General features: G+C 35.4%; 2 protein-coding genes across 2 annotated transcripts in view; one reads left to right on the plus strand and one right to left on the minus strand.

The window, feature by feature from the left end:
• The window catches only part of LOC141529316 (dual specificity calcium/calmodulin-dependent 3',5'-cyclic nucleotide phosphodiesterase 1-like), a 196,536-nt gene that overhangs the window by 64,263 nt on the left and 105,708 nt on the right, over positions 1-26,565 (plus strand). The window contains exons 4-5 of the mRNA XM_074245817.1: positions 8,391-8,504; positions 10,227-10,476. Of these exons, the coding sequence (XP_074101918.1) occupies positions 8,391-8,504; positions 10,227-10,476 (364 nt within the window). The remainder of the gene's footprint in view (positions 1-8,390; positions 8,505-10,226; positions 10,477-26,565) is intronic.
• LOC141529720 (uncharacterized) lies at positions 273-3,196 on the minus strand. The gene is made up of 3 exons (XM_074246396.1): positions 1,243-3,196; positions 773-1,055; positions 273-702 (listed from the first exon to the last, which is right to left on the minus strand). Exons 1-2 carry the CDS (start codon positions 1,619-1,621, stop codon positions 790-792), a joined length of 645 nt encoding a protein of 214 aa, XP_074102497.1. The 5' UTR covers positions 1,622-3,196; the 3' UTR covers positions 273-702; positions 773-789.

Consider the following 26,565-nt stretch of genomic DNA (forward strand, 5'->3'; position numbering starts at 1 on the left):
GCTCGTTCTGCTGAATCATTAACAACTTTCAATTGGTTAAAGTATTCTTTATTTTCAATGTAACTGTCATTAGTAGGCCACGATTCAATATCTTTATCAAGGAAGTCATATGGTAAATCAAAGATTTTAAAGAGATTTAAAGACTTTTTAGAAACAAAGTCACTCAGACTTTTTGCGTTAATGAATTCAAATCGTTTTTATCAATTATAAATTTTTTAGCTTTAGAATCTGTAACGTTACGAGTATTAACAGCTCCAACAATATTTTTTACTTCCAATGAAACGGTATCGTCAAATAATGATAAAATGGCAAGTTCATCACTTAAATACCATAAATGCAAAATCATTTTTTCACAAGTTGCTGAAGAAATCAATGAATTGATATTTTTGTACTCGAATAAATTTTTCAAAAACTGCAAGTCATGATTAGCAGCAGTTGTTGCAGAAGTTGATGAAAACCAAGCTTTTAAATACAGTGTAACTATAAATATACAAATTTGCCGAAGACCGTCCAATTCTTTATTAGAAAGTTTAAATTCATTTCTGAATAGAAACATTTTTAAACTATAAATTGCCTTCGCCATCCACCTAGCATGATGAATTGCACCAGGACGTTTGAAAAAATTTCTTCTTGAGGCATTTCTCCAAGGAAAATCAACGACAATTCCAACAATTCTTTATAGTCATCTCGGGGTTATAGTAACTATCAAAAACAATTAAAAATTTGTCAGAAACAAGAAAATTTTTTTCTTAAAATCGCAGTTAAATCATACCTGTAAGGATTGTGCAATTAAACTAGATATTTCATTTTTTTATCCAAAATGATATCAGCAACAACAGTATCTTCAATTCCAGATATATAATTAGTTTTATTTATTTCATCCCATGATTTTTTAAATCTTCCGAACATTGGTACGTTTGGCCCAGATGACACAGGCCAATATACTTCAAATGCACTTCTCAATATGATCTCAAAAATGTGGTGACGACATGGTAACCAGATTAACTCTCTTCCCAAAGTCTTTTCAATTGCCTTACATGTACCGTTATGAATTCCTGTATAAAGAAAATAGATAACTATCGTTAAATTTAATATTTTCAACAAATTGTAGATTATATTTAAAATCCAAATGAGTAAATAATTCTCAATAATTTCAAAAGTGAAATTCAGTAAGCAATAAAAATTAAACTAGAACGTTAATAATTAAATATTTTTTAGATTAAATTATCATTGATAAGTTACCTGTATTAACTGCCGTCGTGTCAAAACACATCGCCTTAACATAATTAGTAATACCCCATTCACTCAATGTCGATAAAATGGCTGATGTTTGATTGTCTGCCGTCCCAGAATTCATTTTTGGAACCCCAAGTAATTGTTCGGTACCAAATGCAGTTAAAATAACTGGTAGCCGTTCCACAGATTTTGATCCAACAAGGTCATTCAGCATTTTTCCGTCCCAATGCACAACGTATTTATCGAGTGTCTTAAAGTTGTCATTAAGTCCTTTAGCAATGTCTTCTCTTTGAAGCATACGAGCTCGTTGAATTGAACTATAACTGAGCGTTGTATCTTCAATTTTAATACCTACTGCTAGTAAAACCGGAGCAATAATAAACATCGCATTTCTACTGCTGACATTAGCTCGGTCGAGTCCAAAAATGACTTCAGGAGTTAAGACATCAAGTTTTGCTCGTTTTGTCGGAATTGGAGGTTCATACTCTGAATCAGATCCAAAATTTGTAACTCCACTTAATGTATACGTAGAGAACGACTCTGATTTTTCACTTGGAACAATCGCATGACTGGTAGACGGTTGATCTAAGTCTGGAATAAGATCTGTTTTATAAATTAAACGAAGAAAATGTATAGAATTTATTCATTTTGATGACAAATAATTAAGAAAGGACTCCAAAAATTGTCTAGTCAAATGTCATCTAGTCATCTATGAAAAGTTACACTACTACCTGACTTTATAATAATTAAATATCTCAGATACTTACTACTCTCATCTATTCCCATCATAGTTGTGGTTAAGTTTGATACAGGTACATTATTAGAAAGAATCTCTTTATGGGTACCGAATTTTTGATCCAAATACAACTTTCTAATATTATCATCAAGCACTTTTAAGGATTTTTCGCTCACAATGTCGAATAATTGTTCAAGATCAGTCTGAAATTTCATTTCCTTTTGGTTTTGCGCTGAATTCTTTTTATCGAAATTTTTTTGTAATTTTAACCATTGACTGTGATAGCGAAGAAATTTTTGACTGCATTAGGAGCTCCACTAGTTGGAATCTGATTTTTTCTCCACAGTTCAATAACTTGGTCAACTGAATTTTTAGCACTTTGTTTGATTGAATACTTTAAAATTTTAAGTTGGTAGAAAAACACACGCATAACCTCTTTCACTTTTGGTAACTTACGTTCCGAAATTCTTTGTAGAGGTATTCCGATAAAACGTATTTCTTTATTCATTGTAGGTTAATTGATGATAAATAAATTTATGTGATGATTATAAGACTTATTTAAAATGAATTATTTTATTACGTATTCAAGATGATCAGTTTTAGGAACACTGAAAATACGGTATTAAATGGGTAGATACTGAAGATAGTTGAGAGTAAAAAACATAGATGGCGTTAGTTTCAGAAGACAAACAGAAGAAGAAATGGAATTTAAAACAAAAATCCCCTCGAACGAAAATTTTATGTATATTTTGTGAAAAACAATTTAAAAATACGCACTGAACAAATTTCATAATAATAAATGACAACGCGATTAAGATTTTAAATTATTAAAGATAAAATTTTAAAAAAATATTATTAGAATAAAAACTTTCAAATGAATTTTTGAACAGAAAACATCTATAGGAGTTGCTTTTATAATAAAAACTCAAATTTGTCTAAATTTCCTTGAAACTCACAGAATAAATTGAAATTTTTCGAATTATTGATCAAAAACTAGAAAAATTGATATGCATTGATGTTTGACGATGAATATCTCGTAAACGCTCAACTTGATCGAAAAATCATAAGAGACCTATTTTTAGAGCAGTAAATTTCCTACAAAACTATGAGTTTCATCATTCATAATGATTTTTTTTCATTGAGTTATAAAATTCATAAGAAATAAAAAATTTTCCCAAAAATAATCAAACTTTAACCGTTAATATCTTTTAAACGGTTGGGTTTACGAAAAAAATCGTAAGAGACCTTTTTGTAGAGCATTCAATTTCCTACAAAATCTAAGGAACAAGATATTTTTTCAAGTAGTTGGAAGCGAGATATAAATTTTTCTATCTGATAATAAGAAAAAATAGAAAACTGTAAGAAGGAGGACCTTCCCGTTACAATTAAGAACTCATGCTTGGAGAGGCTTTCTTAGAGGTGTCTAGGAACCTATTTTTCAGAGTACCAAACGAAAAAAAAAATATTCTTTTTTTTTGAATCACCCTAATATATATATATATGTTTTTTTTTTTTATTTTTTTTATGAAGATTAGGAAAAATACACTTACGTATCCCAGGACCAGATGTTCGGCCTAGATATGTCGGACTCAGATGTCAATACCCACTGAAAAACCTCCTCTTCCATTGCCCATTGGTATTATAAGGAAGACTGGATCAAAACTGTGTTAGCATTACTTAAATCCTGTCCGGGTTGCGTCTCACGATGCATACTCCTAATTACTGGTCTCTTTCTGCGGTTTTTTCTTTTAAAAGTTGTTGTGACGAGTTTTTTTGTCTGAGCCTGCAGGCTATTAAGCTCTCGGGAGATAGGGTGGTGCCTATAATTTTTTCGGTGCTGCTCTTATAGTCCTTCCACCGTACATACTCGAAGAACGTGTATTCGGCGTCGTCTATTTGATCCGGGCAGTACACGTTGTCATTAGGTGCAGTTCCATCTTAAAAAGATAGGCGTTGAACTATCCGTGTCCTGTCAATATCTGGTTGAGAAAGAAGTCCGTGTCCCCGTATTTCCAAGAGAGCCAGACGTTAATGTTTGGGATCAGACGCCCTGTCGACCTGCCCATCTCCGATGATGTCCATCGGTCCAACCACTCTTGCTGCGTTGCCGCTTTTATCCTCGTTTTTGCTTCCTTCATATTTTTGCCACTGGTTTTAGCGTCATCGAGTTTTGCTCTTTCGAACGCTAGAAAGTCGATGGGCGCGGCTCCCGCAATGACCAATATAGCCGCTTTGGAAACCTCGTGGTAGGCGCAGGCAACCCTGAGAGCGCCTCACCGCTGCATTGCTGCCATTCTTCGCCGGTAGGGCTTCTGCTTTAATATGTCTGCCCGTATCTCCATTCCATAAAGTAGTATTTATAATGTTTCTTTAAGTTGCGCGGTTAAAAGCGTTTTTGACGTCTAGAATGAGGAGAAGATATACTTTTCGAGCTTCTAGGCTATTATACAATGCTTGTGTTGCTGTCTTTATGACATTCTTAATCGCTCCGACTGTCGATCGAACTTTCCGAAAGCCATGTTGGTTGGTAGCAAAGCCTCCAACGCGGTCGATGTCATTTTGAAGTCTTCCTTGTAAGAGCTTTTCGAGCAGTTTTTCGGCAATGTCTATCGTACAAAGTGGTCTCAATGGTGAAGGTGTTACAGGGGTTCCTTAACCTTTGTGAAAAGAATCAATCGTTGCCACTTTCAGACCGCAGGAAACGTCCCAGTTGCCAAGTATGCATTATAAGTATTCAGAAGTATGTCTGGGTATTCTAGGGCTACAGTCTTGATCGCCGATGCCGGGATACCATCAGGGCCAGGTGCCTTTCCTGTCTTGAGAGACTTAGCCGCGTCTTGTAGTTCCTAGATTGTAAAGGGTGTTGCTTCACTGTTTTTAGTGTAGTGTTTTTTCTCCCGCAGCGGTTGTTTGGGGAACAGCTCCGCTACAATGCTGTCCATTAAAGCAAGAGATCTCGGCGCTTCTGGTGAAACCTTTACAACTCGTTTGGCGACAGTTTAGTAGGTTTTTTTCCAGATGTCCTTGTCGAGATCGTTAGAGATATCTTTCCACAACCTTGTTTTACTTGCTTTGATGGCTCGGTTTAACGTCTTCTTATCCTGCTTGGACTTGTTCGAATATAAGTCCTGGTTTAGGATGCGTTTTACAGCTCTCATTACGTGGCGACGTAGCTCATGGCATCTTTTGTGAAGTTCTGCTATCTCTTTTGACCACCGGTACGCTGGCCTGTGAAAACCCGGAACTTCTGGCTAAACACACTAATCCCTTCGTTAGGTGAAAGGTAGACACTCATCAAATAGGTCGTAGGAGCCTCAATCTAGAAGAAGCCTGTTCCGCTTCCGTAGTTGTTGACAGTGACCATCTTCAAGTTCGTTATCCAGATCGCTTCTGTGTGTGTGTCTGTCTGTCTGTCTGTCTGTCTATGTGACTATATGACTATATGACTATGATATAGTCATTTCCTGCAATAGATTTTGAAAAATTTTGAGAAATCTTAAAAAAAATAAGAAACAAATTTTTTTTGGAAGTGGTTTTTTTGAAATAACTTTTAAACGGTTGTATCAATTAACTTTGAAAATTTATTTGCCACTCAAACTTGAAAAACTACGTCGATGCCGCTAATCCGGTCAAAATTAGTTGATTCGTTCGGAAGGTATCGTGAACGAAAAAAGTGTTTTTCTAAAATATCTACGACATTTCTTTCTGGATCGTTTTTGATAAAATAGAATAATCATTAGAGCTGAAGAAACCATGTCGATTGCTGCCAAGAACGTAAGAATCGATTGATTGGCTTGAGAGATATCGTCGACGAAATACTTGAAAGCAAGTGTTTTTTTAATATGACTTTGATATTTTTTAGAATAATTTTTATACGGCTATACCGATCAATTCCAAAAATTCATCAGCTTATCATACAGAAATCACGTCGATCGCCACCAAACCGGTCAAAATCGGTCGATTTGTACGAGAGATACCGCGAACAAAAGAAAACTAGAAGAAATGTTCCTTCGAAATTACTCCGACATTTGTAATTTGATCAAGTTAAAATTAAAATTTCTTTATGCGACAGAAAAAACTGCCTTAAATGCCCCTAACCGCGTGAAAATCGATTGATTCATTCAAAAGTTATTGCGGTTTAAAAATTAAAACAATAGTGTCCTCTGAAATTTCTATCATTCGCTATTTCTTCGAGCTTAATGAGCTCAAAAACATCATCAGTCCAATTTAAAGCGCCTAGGGCTGGATTTAACGGGAAGTTGCCGGGATGGCCTTCAGGGGTAACCGTTCTCCTAATTTTTTTTGGAACGAAGTTCCTTATGGCGCGTTGCGAAAGGGGCCTAGACGGAAAAAATTCTCACGAAAAGTTGTCACGACACTTTTTGCTATAGTAAGCTATAGTAAGCTATTGTAAACTTCGTTCCATCCGGGTGTCCCTTGACACCTCTCGTTTTTTTTTTGTAAAAATCGCGTTTTTCTCTTCAAAGTGTTTCAAATAAGTAAGAAATTAAAATTTTCAAACCCCCCCCCCCCTCCCCCGCAGCGTTATCTGGGGAAAACTATCATTTAACGAATGAACTTTCAATTGTGTATTTCCGATGATCCAGCACCAAGTTGTGAGGGGCACCGCGATTCTACTTTTTTCAATATTTTTCAATATTTCTTTGTGAAATTTTTATAAAATATTCTTTGAATATCATATTTTACTGTACCATTAGTTTTAATAAAGGGATTTCAACTGCGTCGTCACCGAAAGATCACAAAAACATGCCTTTTTTGTATAAATTAACCTTACTTTCTTTTCCCTAACTCATCCGATCTTTATACCGGCTTTATCAGAAGCCTTGATCGTGCTGGCCTCGTCTATTTCGCATAAGACTGCCTGTTAGCCTCGTGGTGTAACTTTTGTCAAGTTGAAACATTTGATCTCCAAGCTGTTTGTGAAATCACGTTTGAGGGCTTCCCGGACGTCACTTTCGGTAGAGACTCTATTCAAGTCAAGGATCTCTATTGTTGTAACTGGTGTGAGCGTCTTGATCGTACCAATATTAGCAGTAGCTAACTCTACCGCGTCGGTAAATGCACAGCTATCTTCGGTCTTTCGAGCCGTTTCGAGTAGAACGCCTCCGCGTTTTATCTGTTTTATAGACTTTATGCCTACGCCTGTCTCGACAGGGTTTACCTTGGCCTTGATTTCCTTTAGGAGATCGGCATATGTTTAGCCTTCTACTATTTGGACTAGAACAGCCTTAGTTCTTGTCGTTTTCCTCCGTGGTTTCTTAGAGCTGCCCTCGCTTGGCTCATTTTAGACTTCAGTAGATTGAGCCGCTGGCTCCTGTTCTCTTCATCTTTTTCTTCTTTCGCCGTCTCTCTGATCCAGGTGTCGTCCCGGGCTGTGGCTTCTGTGCTGGCTTCTCAATTGCTGAAAAAGGGCTGGGCATGGATAGCTATAATAAATACAAGGCATATAAATGCCTTTATTAGCTGCCTCTTCTTGTTGTTGTACTTTTCTTGCTGTGATGGTTTCTCAGGAGTGACCAAAAGTGGCTGTGCGACTGATCCGCTCCATTGGTGATTGTTGGCCAGTGACGGTTAGTAAAGAACTAATACTTCCTCGGTAGGTCACTACCTACGGGAGCAATAGGTCTTCCACTTCTTGGAGAAACGTTTGTTCACGGTCCATCTACTTCCATCTGGGCTGTTTTCTTAATTCATCTAGCATTACTAGGCAGAACGATGGAGTCCACCCCAGTTTCCAAACGATCACTTGAAGACGACGAATTCAAGCCCGTTTTCATGCCCTCCCTTTCTGGCATTGAGGTATCCCTTCCCTATGCGGTAAACAATGTTTGACAGTGTTGTGACATTTCCATACCGTGGTTGGCTAAATTTTTGTCCACCCCAAATGTTTTATTTCCTCAGTAAGGCTAAGAAAAATTTAACGGGGTGGTTAACAACGAGGGATAGATCGAAGTGTCGATCATCGCTCAAAATTTGAGGTTCGTAACTGATTTTCCCATACTCGTGTCGTCCTGTGACGTCACGGGAGCTACAGATTAATTAAGCTAGTGTCAGTAACGAAAATTTTGGGTGGTAGATCGCTAGGCTGATGAATCAGAACATTTTTTAGTGTCTCATGATAAGTATTATGTTTATTATAATAAGTAATACACAAAGTCTCTGAGAGATAACTACGTAGTAGTAAAATAACCACCAATCAGCACAACATGTGAGCGAGTTATAGAGAGTTGAAGAGAGTTATAATAATGTTAAGTATAATCGGTAAAAAAAAATATAAATAGGTAAATAGACTTGGTAAATCGCATATTCTCAACACATATTCACGATTAAATCACAAATGTTTCTTTTTGTGGACTGCTAAAAAATATTTACAACCATTTCAATTTAATAATTACAGATTGAGATTAATACTGGAGCAGCTTGACCAAAATGGAGTTTCACTTGACACATTAAAATTCGCTTTACAGTATGCTGTTAGTGTGTTGGAAACTATTTTCAAACGCGATACAAAGTAAGTACATATTATTCATCATGATAAAAAATTTTAAGAGTCCTTGTTTGAAGCAGAATAAAATAACACCAGTGACACCTGCGTAATAATTCAAAATTATTAAACAATTATGAATAGAATATGTGGTGCCACCTATTGACCCTTATGAGTACTTTAAGAAATATCATTTTCGCCTGCGCTCAACTCGCGTCTGTGTCTAGTAACATCTCGTAAAAGAAAAGTCTGGATCAAAATTCTTATTTTTTGCTAAACATTAATTAAAAGTTTACCAATTTATAATCAAAAGAGTTAAAATAAAATAATATTTTATTCTTGCTTAAATTACATACATTTTTCTATCTGCAAAGTGAATTTATATAGAAGAATTCTCTCGAACCCAATTAAGAGAATTCAAATTGAGACTTCGAGAAACCTGCCAGTCAAGTATATAAACTAACCCCCCCCCCCCCGGTGCTGCGAATCAGTCTTCAATTCAAAGGCTTACTGTTCACATCGTGATATCAAGCTCAAATAAAAGTTTTCCACTGCAACAAACTTGTTTCAAAGTCAAGTTTTCTCACTCTGAGTTTGATAAAATCATCTTAATCGGGGTATTCATAATCTAGTCAAAAGAATATCATTTTCAGCAACTTCTAGATCTAGGAGAAAATCATCGTGTTCAACTCTAGGTACTCCTTTTCACTCTGTTAGGTGACCTACAAGCCTCCCTGTGGTACACCTTTGAGAAAATCATTGTAAGCAATGTTAGAATAAATAAATACCGATAATCTATCATTGTCTAAGATATTAATAAAGGATTAATATTAGCAAAAATTAATTATGATGTTGATAAATATTTAATTGATAATCCATTACTGAGAAATTATGACCTAAGAAATTTCGCCTTGATATATAAGCAACCGTTACTTATATATGTCACTAGAAATGGCATTAATTAACAACATTTTGTTTTAAATTCTATATTATCAGCCATCAACCTGTTTCCATAGAAAATCAGTGTAATAATCGATAAGATTTGTCGTAGAGAAATTTTGTCGGTGAGATTTTGTCGCAGGGAGATTTTAATGAGGAGATTTGTCCGATTTTGACATAAAGTCGGGTCACCAGTTTTGAAAGGATTTTAGAGTGCGAATATTCGTCGGAGTAGATGTGTATAGCATGTAAGGACGTTTGGTACTTAATAAATTGTGTTTACTAGTGTATGGTATGGGTGTATGTGGTGGGTACGTATTATTTTTTGAGTATAATTGCATGTCAACGATGTTGCGATATTGGCGAAATATTCATGTTCAGTGATTTTGTCGTCGGTTGAAGTAATATGTAACCGTGTATGTAAGAGAAAAATTATGTTGTGCGCGAGTAAGCGTCACAGTAAAAACTCTCTAGGCGTTGATGACTAGATAATTTACTTAGCCCACTTAGAGTGAGACAGAGTGGCAGTAAGTTCAAGGCTCAAGTTACCTTAACATAGCATCAATTAGGCATAGAATTCTTTTTTTACGTAATCTATGCAAAAGTGGGATTTTTTTATGAACCTCTCGGTCTCTTCACTTTGAAACAGCTAAATGCGTACTACATCCCTTCCTCTTACCTCGTTGATAACTGATTATTTTCTTAGTTAATGATAAGTTGATAAGTAACCCAAATAATATTCATTAAATAATCATTTGTCTGTAATATTTTATATTTATGGTACATTTTTTTAATGTGATTATTTATCAGGCTATCAGGTGAAGAAGATGACGAACTTTCAGCTGTTCAACCGAATGCAGTGCCAACCGAAGTTCGAGAATGGCTAACTTCGACTTTTACAAGGCAACTAGCTAATGTTAAACGTCGGAAAGAAGACAAACCAAAATTCAGGGCAGTAGCTCAAGCTATTCGAGCTGGAATTTTTGTTGAGAGAATTTCTCGGAAAGTTAATAATTATACTCTTATGCAGTTCCCTCCAGAAGTTTTGAAAGTTTTTAAGGTGAGACAAATTTTTTTTAATCTTCCAATTTATTTTATAATTGGGTCAAGGTAACAAATATTAAATAGGTTTTAAATATTAATCCAGCCGCATAATAATTTGATTGAAAAATATCTGGTAATTAGTATGTTATGACAAGACTACAAAAAAATTTCGATCTTTGTCTTAAAGTTTGTTTTATGATTTTTCGGTTAATTATGCAAAAAACGAAAAGAAAATACCTTTTTTAACTTCCCCATCAGAAAATCGAAGGTAATCAAAAATGGGGAAGTTATTGGTTTCGCCCCGATTTACAAAAATCGAGTTTTCATCAGATCTGGACAAATTGATTAATAATGAGATATGATTTTTTCATCTTTTATTTTTCAAGATTATTAATCTTGAAAAATTGATTAATAATGAGATATGATTTCTTTCATGAGAGACTAATGAAAAATGTAAAACGGTAATGAGGATATTCTTCTTATCAATATTAAGAGCTCAAATTTAGTGAGCATTTTTTAGAGGTGCCTCAGAACCACCTTTTCAATGTCGGAAGTTAAAAAAAAAAATTAGGAAAATGGTTGACCCTGAAAGCCATCCCTACAACACCCCACCAATTCTATACCTAGGAACTCAAAAGTCTGGTAAAAGTTTTATAAAACTTTATTTTTTGAATTATTAAACCGCAATAACTTTTGAATGAATGAACCGATTTTTACGCGGTTGGAGGCATTTGACGCAGATTTCCAAGCATTATGGAGAATTTTTAAGTTTGAATTAATCAAACTAAGAATTTCGAAGTTATTTCGAAAAAACACTTTTTTCGGTTTTCTCCCGGATGCACGTTATACCATTTACATAACATTACCTCGGTTTTTTTCTGTGTTCTGTAAGCTTGTTGGCGTCAAAATATTCTTCTAAAGCTTCAAGGTTTTTTTTTTGCTTCTGGTAAAACAGATTAACAAAATAATCCACAGAAGTTGGCATCAGTCGGTACAGCACGAGATATGGTACATCGCGTAACTCGGTCGATATTGCAGGGTGTGAAATTTTTGGGCGTCACATCTCCCTAAATTATCTACTAACAACATCAATCAATTTTAAAACTAAACAATCAAGATTGAAAAATTTACATAAATTTTTGAAACATAAAAAAGGTAGTGTAAATATGAACAAATAACTATAGTTGTTTTTAAAATAGAGGTTATGTTAAATCATGTTCCTCTTTTATGAGCTAAAAAACAAATGAACCAGATGGCCTTCGGCTACGGGAGAAGGTTCCATGATTTGGTTGAGCCTTCTAGCTCCAATGAGAATGTCAATGTCTCCAGGCCTTATGAAGTCTGGATCAGCTTGCTCGAGAGAGATCAAGTGTGACCAGTGTTGATTCTGAATAGTGATGGATAGAATTCGAGTGGTAATTTGAGGCAAGATGTAGGCTCGGAGACAAGCATGCTTGCTTGAGTTGCAGGATCGTAACGTTAAGTTAGTTTGACCAAGAGTTTTACTTGAAAAGTGATAGCCCACGCTGGCAATCGGGATCTCTGCTGCTTGTTGATTGAGTCTTGCAGCTTTGATTATCTTAGTTGAGACTAATGTCAATTCTGATCTCGGATCAATGAGAAAACGAATTAAGTGTGTTGTCATATCAGCGGATACTACAAGTGCCTTGCAAGTGGCAATGCGTACTAAAAAGGGATGTCTTCTGCTCGTTGATCGCCTCTTTTATTTATTAAGAGCCCTGGATTTTTGGACTCAGTATCCAGAACTGGACTAGAACATGGAGTAATAGTTCAGAGTCGTGAGAGATTACTAAAAGGAACCAAAATTTAAACATAAAAATTCGTTTTACAAAATTATATATTTATCCAAATCTTTTTACAATTGCAATAATGGCCAATATAATAATATATAAAATCTTATAGAATAAAACACATTCACACACAACTCTCATTCGGTTATATATCATGCTGTCTAGCTGACCCTCATGTCGCTGTAGTGCCCACTGACCACTAGACCCTCACGCTACTCTTACTTATTTCACGCTCTCCCCCGGACCTTTATGTCACTGTGTTGGACCCTCATGTTACTACACACGCTGTTCACACAGCGCATGCTGTCCCACGGACCCTCACATTACTCTGAGAAATCTACCCCGAAGACAGAGAAGTATACCATGAAACCAAGGTAGACTCTTTACACACATGCACGCACACTATTTTTCATTTTTAATATCAACAATAAATTTTCCGAATAATAAATTGATTTTCCAATCTTATTTTATAATTATAATTTCCCGAATTACTAAATTACTGCCGTGTTCTTGATATTACTACAATAATTATATAATGCAAGAGGTCTCGATATCTCGAACTAATCTTATTTGTTATGTCCGAAAATTTACTCAATAAATTTTACTCCTTTTTTTTTTTTAGTTAGAGTTAATTAATTGAATTCCGATAACTGAGTAATCTTAATATTGCCTAAATCATTTTTATTTAATTCAAATTATTTTATTTAATCCATTCGTAAGTTGTAAATTTAACTAAATTCTATTTCCTTCCTAAATGTAAAATTTCGTCAAAAGATATTGTAGTTTACACAGAGAGATTATAGACGACTGCAAGAGATTTTATGCTAAGTTCTGGCGGGTGACAAAATGGCTGATTCTCTCTCTCTCTCTCTCTCTCTCTCTCTCTCTCTCTCTCTCTCTCTCTCTCTCTCTCTCTCTCTCTCTCTCTCTCTCTCTCTCTCTCTCTCTCTCTCTCTCTCTCTCTCTCTCTCTCTCTCTCTCTCTCTCTCTCTCTCTCTCTCTCTCTCTCTCTCTCTCTCTTTTAAAGCTGTTAATTTTTATGTTAGTTATTTTTTGAAAAAAATTAACAAGTGTCTTAATTTGTAATGTTAATCTAATTATTTAATTAATAATTCTAATGATTATTTCTTGACTCTAGTTTTATTTCAATTGTAATAAATTATGAAATTATTACGCTGAATAATTTACCTCGTGATTTTTTTATGTTAAATAAATTTCTAATTTAAATAATTTAATTTGAGAGTTTACTCAATTTCATTTTTACTGGCTTAAGCCAAATTGATAACTACACAATTATCAATAAATAAATTCTACTCATGACATTGAAATCTGCGATTAATAAATCGAAATTCTTCCTGGTAATATTAACTCAGACTGGCCTATGTGTTCTAATCTATATTCTGACGCGGACCAATTATTTCGTCTCAATAAATTGATTGCTAACCCGAAATAGGTCCTAGTATTATTAATTGTTTTATAATTCATTCAAATTTTAATTCTAAATTTAACGATTGTGACCGAGCACGAAATGGCCGTGAACTTCAGCCAACATGAGGCCTGGCTGATGCCGCAGTCCCGAAGAATGATTAAGACTAGTTATTTATACCTGGAGTTTTTATAATTTTATCTGCACTCCCACGGTGAGCTGCAACTTCTCGTCTTCGGGTATTGGTATGAATTTCCCTTTGGTGAGGTATTCTTAATTTGGCGGCAAAGTTCCGGTCACCATCACTTGCTCCTTGCATATTTATATAGCCTGTAACCGCAAATCAGCATTAGAAATTATCACAAAATTAAAATTTATTTAAGCAAGTTGATATTCGGCCTAGCAAGCAATAAATTAATAAGGTGTTGTCACTTCGTTCCACGTTGATCGAGCAGATAACACATACTTAACTTTGCTGGATGTTTTTGGAAAATTTGCGTGTCGTCCAGTCGAGCTACTCAGTCACAATGAGACTTACCAAATTTTTTTCTTTCTTTCTTACTTCCTTTGCTCTCCCCACTACCACTACGCCTGCTTCTACACCTTGGAACTCGTTTAATAGCTTCAAGCTATGATTACGACGGCTTACGATCACAGCGCACTGTGATCCGTCGAAAACTAACTAAGTACCGAAAAAGGAGCCTTTACCGTGTATCGATCACTCTGTTACAGTACTGATGTTCTTGTGTCGAATGCTGACGAGGCTGTAGCTTTTGCCTGAGCAAGCAGTCGCTCTGGCTGAGATGACTAGGTTATGTTGATCATTTGAAAGGACTGGTAGAATTTCATGATGTTGTCATCAGTTTGAGATGCTATTGACTTAAGATGACTGCGTGGGCTTCGAGATGATTGCCACCACCGTCATTGTAAATAGTCTCGGTTGTTGTGGTTTGAGATGACGTACTTATAATTTCTGATGGTGTAGCGTTTTTAAAGAAGGTTCCATATAACTGAGTATGATGACGTTGAGAACAGGTTTTACGAGTCCGTGTATTGCTACACTTGTAAACGTTGTGTCTCTCTAAGCATTTGTAGTACAGGCGTTTTTTTCTTACGAGTTGAAGCTTCCGGGCATCGGGTATAGCTGAGAAGGTAGGACAAAAGGCTAAATAGTGACTTTTGCCACAGCAATTACAGGTATTGTTGAGGTTCTGAACAAATGGCTTTTCATTGGCTTGAAGAGATGGTGACCCAGACGAAATTGATGTTGGAGTTTCAGATGCAACGTAGTGAACTTTTACCGGTTGAGATGGCATCTTATCTTGCCTGGGGTATTTGGAATTTGACTTGGTTTGGGCTTCGAAACTTTAAAGTGCTCTCGCAGCACCAGTGCGGAAATCTGTGAGCTTTAAGCGAGTTAGTTGACTCCGAGACAGTATTGAGTAGCGCATTCAGGGTGTCTGATGATCTGACCCTTGGTGTTTGGGTCATAGAAGTTTATTTTATTGGGCTGCCATAAAAGCCTTTTTTTTTGGTATCTTTTGACAAGCATGACCCAAGCTACTCGGAAGAAATCAGCAAAAATCTTAATGTTCGAGATGAGACTTAAAGCATTTTCAGAGAGACGGTTGCAAAGATGTACGAGTTTCTCCGCGTTAGAGACGGCTGTGTTTTCTCCAATTAATGAGACAGGCAGATCTGAGAACGCTTTCCAATGTCCAAAATTCCCGGAGAATGGTGGAATTGAAATATTTGGCAACGATGATGGTCTTTCATTACGGATTCCGTTGAAGCTGGCATTAGCAAGAGTGGAACCAATAGTACTGAGAACCGTTAGAACTGAGCATCAGTAATTTCGCTCTAGCTGCACATTGTAAGTGATGAAAGAATATTTACTGGCACACGTAAGACTTCCTATCAGATTATATAAACTTTCTATAACATCCTATTCACCTATTCACCAACAATTCTAAAAACTAAGTACGGCGTTCGGAAGGAAGCAGATTTCCGAAAGCTGGTGGTCCTAAAAATAAATTTAGAGAGTCAATCGACCAAGTTCTTATCCACGAGGCTTTGGTGGGCTAATAAATAAAAATTGTTGCATTAAAGAAAAATTTTTATGTCTCACTACATAAAGAATTGAAAACCATACAAGAAGAAAGAAATTGAAATTATTCAATTTGGAATTGACACAAGAAAATTCACGGAGTCCGCGAGCCAATCACAAAGCAACGATAGAAGTAGAGGAGAGATGGAAAAACCAAGACATACGTAAAGGCACTGCACCTGGTGTACTAGGCATAAATAAACCAACCAAACGTAAGTGACTTACTCTTTATCTAATCACAGAGGACAGTGTGGAGGGGGAAGACTTAGAACAACGTTTATGAAAATCCAAATAGTTACGGTTGAAAGTTATTCTATCAACGGACTTCAAATAGAGAAGATGCCTAAACCAGGAAGGTAGGAAACAAGCGAATCCGGCTCAGAAAAGTCTTCGCAATTTGATTCAGACACGTCAGGATACGTTAGAAGGGGTAGATTCTCCAACAAACTCGAAATCGAACCTATTACTGGACAAGACTACCCAGGAGGTACAGTCAAGCGAGTAGTAAAATAATATGGCACAGCAATATGAGAAAATGGACGTACAACTCACTAAGATACCAACGGCCAGGATACAACCTCAAAAACACGTATAGGATCAGGGCAAAGAAATCGATGGAGGAAAGTTGTCAGCTCTTTACTGTATCCCTACGGTTGTAAGTCCAGTCGGTTGTAAAACTTATAAAGTCATCTTTTGGAATCAACATCATAGATTTCACTGAAGTCAATAAATTAGAAGAAAAAAAAACGCAGCCAAACTAAGAAGACGACAAAAAATCAAGAGAAAGAAATGCAATCATAACTAAAAGAACCAAAGAAGATAAGAAATCCAATCAAATCGGAAGTAGAAAGGAAAATACATAAAGTCGCTCAAAAACCCATGAAATGCCGAGTATAGTCAGGACCGTCCATTAGAAAGATCCAAGGATAAAGAAAATTAGAAAGACGGTTGACCCTGAAGGTCATCCCTGCAACTACTCGCTAATTCCATATCTAAGCGCTTAAAATTGCATTTATGACGTTTTTGAGCTCCTCGAGCTCAAAAGTCTGATTGTAATTTCATGAACACTATTTTTTGAATTTTCGAACCGCAATAATTTTTAAATGAGTCAACTGATTTTCATGCGCTTACCAGCACTCAACGCAGTTTATCAAATTTTAAATTATACTCTTAAATAAAAATTGATCAGACCGGAAATCCCGTGTAATTCTAAAAAATCACTTTTTTTCGATTTTTTTGTCAATGATAACTCACTAAAGAATAAAGTGATTTTAACCGGCTTGGCGGTGATTGATGTGGTTTTTGTATGTTAAGAATCAATCAGTTTTTGAAATCGATTGATAGAGCTGTTTAAAAGTTATTTCAAAAAACCACATTTAAGAAAATTTTTTTTGTAGTTTTTTGAAATTTTTAAAAATCCATGGGTGCGAATCGATCCAAATTGTATGTAAAATTTCAGCTCGGTTAGTCTTTTTGAATGGGGCCAACCACGACCAAGGCGCGCAGGATTCACCTCTACTTGTTAGACTAATACATCCTTAGTTCTTATCTTCTTTCTTCTCAGTTTTTTAAAGCCATGCTCTTGTTCTCTTTCTTTTATCTTTTCTTGCTGAGTCACTTTGGTCCTGGTATCATCCCACGCTGTCTTTTTTTGCGCTAACGTGACGATAGCTGAAGGAAGATTGGGTGTGGATAACAGCCTCTTCTTGTTGTTGTCCTTCCCTTTTTGTGGTTTGTGAGGAGTAACCAGAGAAGGCTGAGAGTTCGTGGTTATCCACGGAGATGTTTGGATGGTTGACGCCGACGTCGTTGATGCTTTGTTGGCTAACCTATTTTTTTGTTTGTAGGGTTTTCGGAATAATTTTCAAACAGCACTACCGATCAATTCTAAAAACTAATCAGTTTTCAATCTTAAATATCTATGTCGATCACCGCTAATACGGTCAAAATTGGTTGATTCGTTCCGGAGATTTCGTGAACAAAAGAAAATCGAAAAAAGTGTTTTTTTCAGAATTACTCCGAAGTTCCCGGTTTGATCTATCGAAAATTGAAGAGTCTTCATGAGGCTTAAAAACTGCGTTGAATGCCGCCGACCGCGTGAAAATCAGTTCATTTATACAAGGTGATTCAGAATGACCCTCACAACGGAAAACTGTAGATAGAGGAGACGATTCTAAGAATAAAGTTCCTTAGTCTCTTTTTGATATTCTCAATAGTTTTTGAGATATTCAAAATGTAAATTGACCAATCACAGACAAGCTTTAGGAATTAAAAAAAATAAAAAAGAATAATAAATAAGTTTAGCACCACTGCCACAGCAGACTTCAAGTTAAACAATATTTATTTAATTTGAAAAGTTCGATTTCTTACAGAAAAAAAACAAAACATGCATTTACAACCTAGAACGTATTTGTATATTTTTTTATCGTTTCCTTTTCACAGAAAACATTATCGACTTAAGATGATGCAAATATTAAAAATATAACTTCCGGAGAATTGACAAAATAAATTACGTGTTTTTAAATATATAAACTTCAACCAAGAATAAAAAAAAATTTTTAAACTAATAAAATTGTCTTATTGACATAATAGCAATTTCAAACAGACAAAAATATAGATATAGACTACACATAAAATAATTATTGAAAAATCTCTGATTTTGCTTGTTCAGTCTCGCTCTAGACTTCGCTAAGCGCTTGATGTACGTCATAGCATATTTGCGAGACTTAGCGAGATGGCCAGCGAGATGTTCGGCGAGACGGTTAACGAGACACTTAGCGAGATGTCCAGTGAGACATCCTGCGAGACACTCAGCGAGACGGCCAGCTAGAAGTCCCGCGAGACAGTCAGCGAGATGTCTGGCAAGACGTCCAACGAGATGTCGTGTAAGACGGTCAACAAACACCTATCGAGACGGCCAGCGAGACGTCCTGCAAAACAGCTAGCGAGATGTCCAGCGAGACGTCCAGCGAGAGGTTAGCGAGACGTCCAGCGAGAGGTTAACGAGACGGTCAGTGAGATGTTCAGCGAGACGTCCAGCGAGATGTCCGGCGAGACAGTCATCTCGCCGGACATCTCGCTGGCTGTCTCGCTGGCCGTATCGCTGAGTGTCTCGCGGAACGTCTCGTCGGACATCTCGCTGGCTGTCTCGCCGAGAGTCTCGCAAATATGCTATGACCTACATCAAGCGCTTAGCGATGTCCTGAGCGAGACCGAGTAAGAAAACCAGAGATTTTTCAATAATTATTTTATGTATTGTCTACATCTATATTTTTGTCTGTTTGAAATTGCTATTATTTCAGTAAGACAATTTTATTAGTTTAAAAATTTTTTTTCATTCTTGGTTGAAGTTTATATATTTAAAAACACGTAATTTATTTTGTCAATTCTCCGGAAGTTATATTTTTAATATTTACATCATCTTAAGTCGATAATGTTTTCTATGAAAAGGAAACGACCAAAAAAAATATATAAATACGTTCTAGGTTGTAATTGCATTTCTTGTTTTTTTTTCTGTAAGAAATCGAACTTTTCAAATTAAATAAATATTGTTTAACTTGAAGTCTGCTGTGGCAGTGGTGCTAAACTTATTTATTATTCTTTTTTATTTTTTTTAATTCCTAAAGCTTGTCTGTGATTGGTCAATTTACATTTTGAATAACTCAAAAACTATTGAGAATATCGAAAAGCGACTAAGGAACTTTATTCTTAGAATCGTCTCCTCTATCTACAGTTTTCCGCTGTGAAGGTCATTCTGAATCACCCTGTATAATAGTTATTGCGGTTTGAAAATTCAGAAAATAGTCAACTATCAAACTTCTAACAGACATTTGAACTCGAAGAGCTTAAAAACATAGGAAAAAATTAGGAAAACGGCTGACCCCAAAGGCCATCTCTGCAACTTCCCGCTAATTCCGTTAAAATATGGCCGTTTTTTTTTGAGCTTTTCGAGCTCAAAAATACAATCTATATGTTATCTTGAGCTTTTCAAGTTCAAAAAAATACCTTTTCTATGCTTTTGCGCTCTTTGAGCTTAAAAATCTGATAGAAGTTTCATAGATCACTATTTTTTTGATTTTTAAACCACAATAACTTTTGAATGAATGAACCTATTCTTACGTGGTTGGCGGCATTCTACGCATTTTTTTAAGTCTCATAAAGAATTTCTAAGTTTTGATTGGTCAAACCAGAAATTTCGGAGTAACTCCGAAAAAACACTTTTTTCGGTTTTCTTTCGTTCATGATGTCTCTCGAACGAATCAACCGATTTTGATCGGATTTGCGGTGATCGACGTGGTTTTTCAAAGTTGAGAGCTGATTAGTTTTTGAAATCGATCGGTTAAGCCGTTTAAATGTTATTCCAAAAAAACCACTTCTGAAAAAATTTTTTTTGAGATTTCTCCAAATTTCTTAAAATCTATTGGTCCGAATTTAATCTAGTCGAGAAGTGAGTTTTTTGCGAAAAATCTTAATACTAATCTTAAAAATATGGCGATTGGTACATTGGATTCAGAATTTAATTCTGAGAAATGGGTATTTTTTAATTTATCCGCTATTAAAAATTTCATTTGTTATAAACAAAAAACGAAGTGGAAAACGGGTAGTCTCCATTTTGTTGCTATAACTTCAAAACTATAAAAGATATTTAAAACTTGAAAAAAGATTCTAAAAGAGGAGAAAATTTTAGTAAAATAAGTCTTGACTCCCGGAGTTGCAGCTCCATTATTTATAATTTTAATTTAACGTTGAAAGTTGGGCTCCGCGCGGCCGTTTTGGAGCCTAGGCGTCCCTGCCAAGCAAAGTATGCAACACAAAATAATTTTTTTAGAACATTCAATATCAATTTAAAAATCTGAATAAATTATAATCTCATCTAGACACTTGAAGGAATATAGTCCCGCAGAAAAAAAATTTTTTAGCTTAATTTTTATTTAAGTTATTCAATTGTTAATTAACAAATTTTTCGGAGACTTGAGTTTTAATGAAATCTTGTATAAAAGTTTACAAATTGTGTCTATCAATTTTTTTTTGTTTTAGGAGCTATTGTTATATAAATAATGAACAAGATTGCGTTGTAAAAGTTTGTAAAAGTTTTTTCATTTGTTTATAATGATTTTTCAAAGTTATCAAAAATAGAAATATCCGGCTAATGTTATTAAAAAAATTTTTTTTCCCAAATCTTTAATTTTAGTTGTTTTTGGATTCATATATTGCATTTGGTAGCTTGGCTAAAAAATTTTTAACATTAATTAATTAAAAATTTTTTATAAACAAATAGACAAATTGAATATTTTTGAAAAAATTTTTTTTGTCATTTTATTTTTATTTTTTTTAAATTGTTTATTAAAAGTTGCCGTAACTACTTGTTTATTGGCAACTACAAAGTTAAATTTACATCAATTTTAATTTTAAATTATACATTATTATAACTTATATATTTATTTCTACAACTATTAAATTAATTATATGTTATTATCACCTTTATTACTTAATCTATATCATTAATCATTGTTTACTGTTTTTAAATATCATTTGTTATTTTTATTTCGTTGAGAAAAGCTAACGTGCTGGCGCATCCACTGGCGGAGTTGAGACAATCCTTGACGTTCGTTGGTAGTTTCAGTTTATTTCTGACGTTAGCAAGCTCTGGGCATTTAATTAATAAGTGTTTGACATTAACTTCAGCTCCACACCATTTACATCTATTTTTTGGTTCTTTAGTGAGTAGATGCTCATGTGTTAATCTAGTGTGGCTAATTTTCATTCGTGTAATTATCACTTGTTCCCTTTGTGAGAACGAGTCTGCTGGGTTGGGTTCTATGGTCGATTCTCTGGTCTCGCCTAAGCCAGTTGGTCTTTCTTTAACTCACCAGTCATTCCAATGGGATTGAATTATTTTTTTGATGAGTTTTTTTGTGTCTTGCATTACGGTGATCGGAATTTCGTCAATTGTGTCCTTATTGATAGCTTCTTTGGCCAATCGGTCTGCCTCTTCATTACCAGCAATCCCTTGATGTCCTGGAATCCACGCTAGGCTAACTCTTCTGTTATTACTTGTGAAGTTGCTTATGCTCTCTATGATGTTCTTTATCAGCGAACAAGTATTGTCCGTATTTTCTAGTGCTGAGAGACAGGACATAGAGTCCGTGAATATAACAGTGTCTTCCTGGTGTTACGTCGAAAGTAACTGATTATTTATTTAATTATATATTTTAAACCCTAGTTATAACCAATAGGTTTGGGATCTTAAACTGTGAAGAAAGGTATTCCAACGAAATGAATGAAAAAAAAAAGGAATTCATTTTAATTAAAATCATTTTGTTTAATTTGAATAAAACAATTACAATGAACAAATAAAAATTTAAGGTCGATCAAATAATGACGAAAATTTTATAATATAATTAACTTACTTGAGGTTGAACGCCATGGTTTCCCCGAGAGGTTACTTTCCCAGAAGAAGACGACAAAGGGGAAACTACTATTACTGGGAGGGTAGAACACTCACTTCCAATGTTCAAAAAACGACTGACTTCTTTCTTTTTTTTCCTTTGACTCTGTTGGGTCCTCTCGGAAAAACCTGGGCGTGACTTCCTTGTTTTATTTTCCTAAGTCGGGGGAAATTCTAACCAATTAGTCCCGTTTAGTTTAGAATTTCCCCTTCTCATGAGTCCCTTCGTTTCAGGAGTAGCATCATTCCCTCCACGCAGGTCCCGTATTTATAATAAATTTTGTGTTAACATTTATTTTTGTTGGAGTATTTAATTTTTAATTTCCTTAAACATTTAGTTATTTAAGTTATTTATTTGCCATTAATTTCTGAATTCGTTGATATTTTTTTCTTTTTGTTTAGTGTTAACTCTTGATTTAAATTATTTATTCGTTATTTTGTTTCAAGAGATTTTGAATAGGTATTAATGATCATTATAATTACAGTTAAATTTATTGACCTTCTAAATGTAATTCTGGAATTTGTAGTTGAAATTCCGAATTTTATAAATAATATTTAAGTTCTGAATATAACATGTTGAAAATTCTTCCTTTAAAATAATACTATTATTATAAAAAAATGTGTTGAGATTTTAACCGTTAGAATTTTAAATCTGATATTTCCCTTTTAAAATTTGTCTTTAGTTTCTATAATAAAAAAAAATATATTTTTTAGTTATTTACTAAAGGAAATATGCTTTAATGTGTATCTGAGTTTGAAACGTTGCACTCTTATCTGGTTCTCAGCGGGAGATAATTTTTATTACTCCGGTCTGTATATTTAGGACACTTTGAAATCTGTTAAAATATATAGAAACTTCTCAGAACTATAAAATTTGAAAATTTGAAACCTTTAAGAATTCCGTTTCAATCTCAGATAAACGTTGTTATAAATAATACAAAAATAATAAAAAAAAAAAAAATAAAGAAGAGAAAAAAAAATATAACCTATTTTACTTGGACTTGGTCCGATATAACACTGGTCTTGATCCTCTGCCGCCATTTTTAATGCTGACCATATTCCTGCAGCTTCACATGTGAATATCGAACTAGAGTCATGTAATATAAAACCAACTTTTGTTTGGTTGTTTACCACTGAACAACTGGCTCTGCCTTCCTTTACTGACCCATCAGTATAGTATGATTTGTAGTCTTTATATGTTTCTTATATAGCTACGAAAAAGTCCCGATAGGTTTGCTGAGTTGTAGTGCTTCTCTGTAGTTCAGAGAGCTCCAAGTTGACTGATATGCAGGGTTTTTCCCAAGGTGGACCATAGTACCTTTTTGGTAGTGGCAGTGGTATTGTTGCTTCAAGTTCCTCCAGATACTTCTCAAATCTGATTCTCAATGGTTTTGTTTTGACGTTCTTGATGGTATAGACGATATCTGTTCCTGGATTATCCCTCATGAAGTTGAATGCTGGGTCTTCTGAGTGGGCTTTTACCTTGATTACGTACTTTAATAGTAGTTCTGTGCGTCTCAATTTCAATGGAACCTCACCTGCCTCTGCTAACAGACTGTTGACTGGACTTGTTCGGTAAGCACCAAGACTGAGTCGCAGTGCCTGATTTTGGATGCTATCGAGTTGTTTTAATCTTGTCTTAGCTGCAGTGTCGTAAAATATGGCTCCGTATTCTAATTTTGATTTTATTATAGCCCTGTACGTAAGGAGGAGTGACTGTTTATCGGCTCCCCAGTACGTGGAACAAATTACTTTCAGAATATTCAGTCTATTGGTACAATCTACTCGCAACTTCTGTATATGATCCTTCCAGGTAAGTTTCTCATCCATGTATGCTCCAAGTATTTTAATACTTTTTGTCTTCTTCATTTCCTCATTTCCCATCCATAAAGTAATATTACTTTTCCTGTTTCCTCTGGAAAAAAGGATGAATTCTGACTTGGATCTAGAAAATTTGTATCCGCTCTCTTTGACCATTTTTGCAAGGCGTTCAGTGACTGCTGTATATGGATAGCTGTGGTTATTAAATTTTTTCCTGAGCAAAAGATTGAGAGGTCATCAGCAAATAATCTTCCTTTTGCTGGTTGCGGAATCACATCTATTACGTTGTTTATAGATACTAGGAAGAGGATCACGCTTAAAACTGCACCTTGCGGGAATCCATTTTCTATATCTGTCAGAGCTGATAAGACACTGTCAACTCTGACCTGTATTTTCCTATCACTCAGGAAATCCCTGGTATATGCTTGCATATTGCCTTTAATTTCTTGTTTGTCCAAAGATTTTAAAACTCCGAATCTCCATCCCATCTCATAGGCCTTTTCAATGTCTAAAGCTACTGTAATCTGTGCATGGTTTACGGCTAGTGTATCGCATATTTGTGTGATAAAATTCGCTAGATAATCCTGGGTGGATCTGAACTATCTGAAACCATATTGACTTGGCGATAGAAGATTTTTGGTTTCCAGAAACCATCGAAGTCTTCTGGCAACCATTTTCTCCATTAGTTTACTTATGTTGCACGTCAAAGTTATCGGTCTATAGCTTTTCGGATCGTCTGGCTTTTTATTAGGCTGTAAAATCGGCACTATGATTGCTTCTTTCCATTTGTTAGGGAACGCCTGACTTTTCCAAATGAGGTTGTATAGGTCTAGCAAGTAACATAGTCCTTTTACAGTCAAATTTTTGATTAGAATGTTCGGTAGCTCATCCGGCCCTGGGCTTAAGTTTTTTAGCTTAGATAATTCTCTTGTGAGTTCTAACATTGAAAATTCCTTGTTGATGGTCTGGCTATTGTTCTGAATGTTGAGCTGCCCTCTTGTTTCCTGTTCAATTTTATAAGCTAAAAAGTTTTCCTCATAGTTGGAGGAGCTTGAATCTTCAGCAAAGGACTTTGCTAGGATGTCAGCGGTTTCTTGCGGGTGGGCGGTTCGAATTCCTTTATTGTTCAGGACTATAGTGTGTTGTTCTTTCCTTTTGCCAGTATTTAAGCTGCGGATCTTTTTCCAGACTTCTGTAATTGGTGTATTATTGTTTATAGAAGTGACAAATTCTCTCCACGTGTTTTTACGGCTTTCTTTTAGCGTTCTCCTGGCCACAGCTCTCTTTTTCATGAAATCGATTTTGAATTGAAGGTTCTGGTCGGTTCTTGCGTTCTTGAGGTATAGTTTGTAGGCTTTATTTTTGTCTTCTATGACTCTCTTACATTCCTCGTTCCACCAATGTGGCTGCTGTCTTTTTTTGCTGGTTACTTTCGGGATCGATGTGTGTGCTGCTTTCATGATAATATCAGTGAACTCTTTGGTGATTTCATCCACTGATATTTCGACTCTGTTGTTTATTTTCGGAACTGCCTGAAGTAATTTATCCAGTTCATCTTGAAAAAGAGTCCAGTCTGCTTTACTAAATAGAAATTTTTCTTTTGGCTCAGCTGTGTAGGTGTGGTCTGTTGAAAGAAATTTTATTGCAATGGGGAAGTGATCACTATCAAATGTGTGTTCCATGGTCAACCATGCCACGTCAGGTGCGAGTATACTATCTATCAGTGAGAGGTCAATGCTGCTGGTAGTTCCACTTCGTGCGCTGAAGTGTGTTGCTACTCCTAAATTTAATAGTACCAGTTCTTCATTGCCTTCCAACTAATCTGCTATTAAATTTCCTCTCGTGTCGTTCTGATCGGAGCCCCAGTTTTTATGGGGATTGTTGAAGTCTCCCAAGATCATGATTGGTTTAGATAGTTGGTTAATGATTTCTGTCAGTTCTTCTATATTCAATTGTTGACTATTAGGAAGGTAGATATTGCAAATTGTAACTTTTGTAGGATATTACGTTTTGACGTCTCGTTCTCGATGATTACAATTGTAGTAGCGTCAGCTGCTTCCAAATCCATAACATTTAGAGTATTTTAAATTTTATTTCACGCGATTGCCACCCGCTCCGTGGTGCTTTCCGTTACTTACTTCATATAGTTTCGTTGTGCCCAACGATCAACATCTATGAGTATAAACAACATTACTTAATTAAAATAATTAAACAAAATCATCTGAACTAACGGTCCATTATGCCCAAAGAAAAGAGAAAGAAGCGCTATCGATCTCGATCAGTAGATCGAAAGCGAGAAAAAGAGGAAAATAAAAAGTGGCAGGATGGCATACAACGGCAACTGGATAACCTTCAAAATATTGTGGCGCAAATAGCGCAACACAACCGGCGGACAATAATTTGGAAGAAATCCAGTCATCCTCATCTTCAGGTAATTTTTTTTCTCTTCAAAAAAAAAAAATTTTTTTTAATAACTTTTTTAAAAAAAATCT

This window comes from Cotesia typhae, unplaced genomic scaffold, assembly GCF_013202065.1.
Source record: "Cotesia typhae breed Kobodo isofemale line unplaced genomic scaffold, CoteBio_Ctyphae contig_48, whole genome shotgun sequence".
Taxonomy (NCBI): Eukaryota; Metazoa; Arthropoda; class Insecta; order Hymenoptera; family Braconidae; genus Cotesia; species Cotesia typhae.

Bases quoted from the DNA above. Each gene is read 5' to 3' on its own strand.
- LOC141529720 (XM_074246396.1), bottom strand. From the start codon at position 1,621: ATGTTTATTATTGCTCCGGTTTTACTAGCAGTAGGTATTAAAATTGAA. The intron at 1,056-1,242 runs GTAACTTATCAA...TTCTTTATACAG, and splicing joins CACGACGGCAGTTAATACAG to GAATTCATAACGGTACATGT.